Source organism: Pteropus vampyrus, unplaced genomic scaffold, assembly GCF_000151845.1.
Source record: "Pteropus vampyrus isolate Shadow unplaced genomic scaffold, Pvam_2.0 Scaffold137, whole genome shotgun sequence".
Lineage (NCBI taxonomy): Eukaryota > Metazoa > Chordata > Mammalia > Chiroptera > Pteropodidae > Pteropus > Pteropus vampyrus.
Genome location: NW_011888918.1, coordinates 2,178,120 through 2,180,168, shown reverse-complemented (window position 1 = coordinate 2,180,168; position 2,049 = coordinate 2,178,120). Strand labels below are relative to the sequence as shown.

Sequence of the window (2,049 nt, the reverse complement as noted above, 5' to 3'; positions counted from 1 at the left end):
AACATCCCACCTCGTTCAGCCCTCCAAGACCAGTTCCACTTCTACCATCCTCATGAGACCTTCCTAAAGAGTCCAGCATTCGTGGATTAGAGCTCCCTTTTTCTGAATTCCAGTGGTAGTCATGGCACTGACTGCTTTAATATATGTGAGTCAGATCTTCCCCACCTGGATTCTGCTCTCCTCACATTTTTTATCCCAAGTTCCCTAGCACAGTGCTGGACATTAGGGACGATCCTTTTTGATCGATTCATTGGTTAATGAACATATCCAATCACTTCGTTCTTCTGCCTTCCAGGGAAAGCTCTACACCTGTTCAGACAGTTCCAAGCAGACAGAGGCAGAATGCAAGTGAGTGCGGGCTGGCGGGCAGCCAGGCCAAGGCTGGTTAATTTGGGGCAGTTGGTAACTCGGTGTGAGAGGAGGGACAGCCCATTCTTTCTCAGACAGCAGCAGCCCCTGGACTTTTACCCATGGATAATCTGGTCCCATGGACATAACATACAGCAGGTGCTACCTACTGAAGCTCCTCACAATGGCTAGAACTGTGGGGTTTAAGCCAAACTAGTCACATCCCACCCAGCATGCCAGGAGTTGTTGGTGGGTCAGGTGTGAAGGGAGATGGGAGGCCCCCACAATTAACTCTTCCCCTCCTCTCACAGGGGTAACTACATCACGTACAAGGACGGAGAGGTTGACCACCCCATCATCCAGCCTCGCAGCTGGGAGAACAGCAAGTTCGACTTTGACAATGTTCTGGCAGCCATGATGGCCCTCTTCACTGTCTCCACCTTTGAGGGGTGGCCAGAGTGAGTATGCAAATCAAGGCCTGTCCACCCCGATGTGAGAGGCCAAGACATTGTCCTTACACTCATCCCTCAAGTTTTATTGCCTTTCCCACACTCCTTCCCAGAGGTCGTACTTCCCTGTGTCTTCCCCAGGCAGTGAGGGCATTTTTCTAGAACCATCTGTAGGCCATCGTCACTGCCGAAAAATAGACTCTTCTTTTTCTAAAAGATGTCAACATTTCAGAAACTCCAACCCAAACAAAATGAGCTTCTTTCAGAGCCCCTTCCCAACCTCAGAGTGAGACACAGTGATAGGGGTCATGGTATCTAGGAGTAGGGACCAGGAGAGTCTCTCCAGCATAGGCCCTTAGATCACCATAGGGTTCAAGATTGCTGCTCCCAGGGCACACTCAGTGTGAGCGGAGATGGTGGAGATGCCTCTGTTTTACTAGACTCTGCCCCAGTCTCCTTAAGAGAAAGCCTTGTCTATGTTTTCAGTGGAAGGTAAGAAAGGGATAGAAACCTGGGTCCAGATTTCTCTGCACAGATAGTGCGTTCATGCCTAGACCACTGGCCTGGTCGGCCTTTTCACTGCAGTGCCTCGACCAGGCAGCTCATCCTTCAGGTGCTCCATATCTTTGTACAGACACCTGATCCTCCCTTCTGTATTCCAGTGAAATTATCATCTAAAAGTCAGAAATTCTAAATATTCCTAAGTCAGTCATAGCACATGGATCTTAGATGAGAGTCACCACTATCACATGGTAAAATACAGATAAAACCTGGAGGATAACCAAGTACTGTGTGGAGTAGCAAAGGGAGGCGAGGAGGCAGCCTCTGTCCCTGAGGAGGAACGGGCATAATGGGCACAGGCCCGGGCCCATATGGATGGCGCACACGTGGAAACCACCTAAGTGTAACACCGAACCATTGCTGATGGTCTGAATAAGCCTGGGTCGTTTGTTACCTAGTGTTTTTAATCTTAAAGGATATTTATCTCTGAGAGATTTATTTTATGTTCACTGTAACATCCTTTGAGTCTATGCCCGTTTGCAAAGCTGTTGCAATATTTACCAATATTGCCAGTATTTGAAATCAATGTCCATAATTCATGTTACATTAAAAGAGTACTTGACAGTTTCAAAACACCTTCATATACATTATATCAGCTACCCTGCCAGGTAGGAAAGTTAGGGATTATTGTCTCCATTTACAGATGAAGAATCTGAGGCTCAAAGAGGTTAAGTGATTTGCCCAGGGTCAC

At 47.6% G+C, this 2,049-nt stretch overlaps 1 protein-coding gene across 1 annotated transcript in view; it reads left to right on the top strand.

Moving 5' to 3' along the window:
* Positions 1-2,049, top strand: part of CACNA1C (calcium voltage-gated channel subunit alpha1 C) — a 614,430-nt gene that overhangs the window by 533,946 nt on the left and 78,435 nt on the right. Inside the window, exons 26-27 of the mRNA XM_023535193.1 lie at positions 296-348; positions 660-806. Coding sequence (XP_023390961.1) covers positions 296-348; positions 660-806 — 200 coding nt within the window. The remainder of the gene's footprint in view (positions 1-295; positions 349-659; positions 807-2,049) is intronic.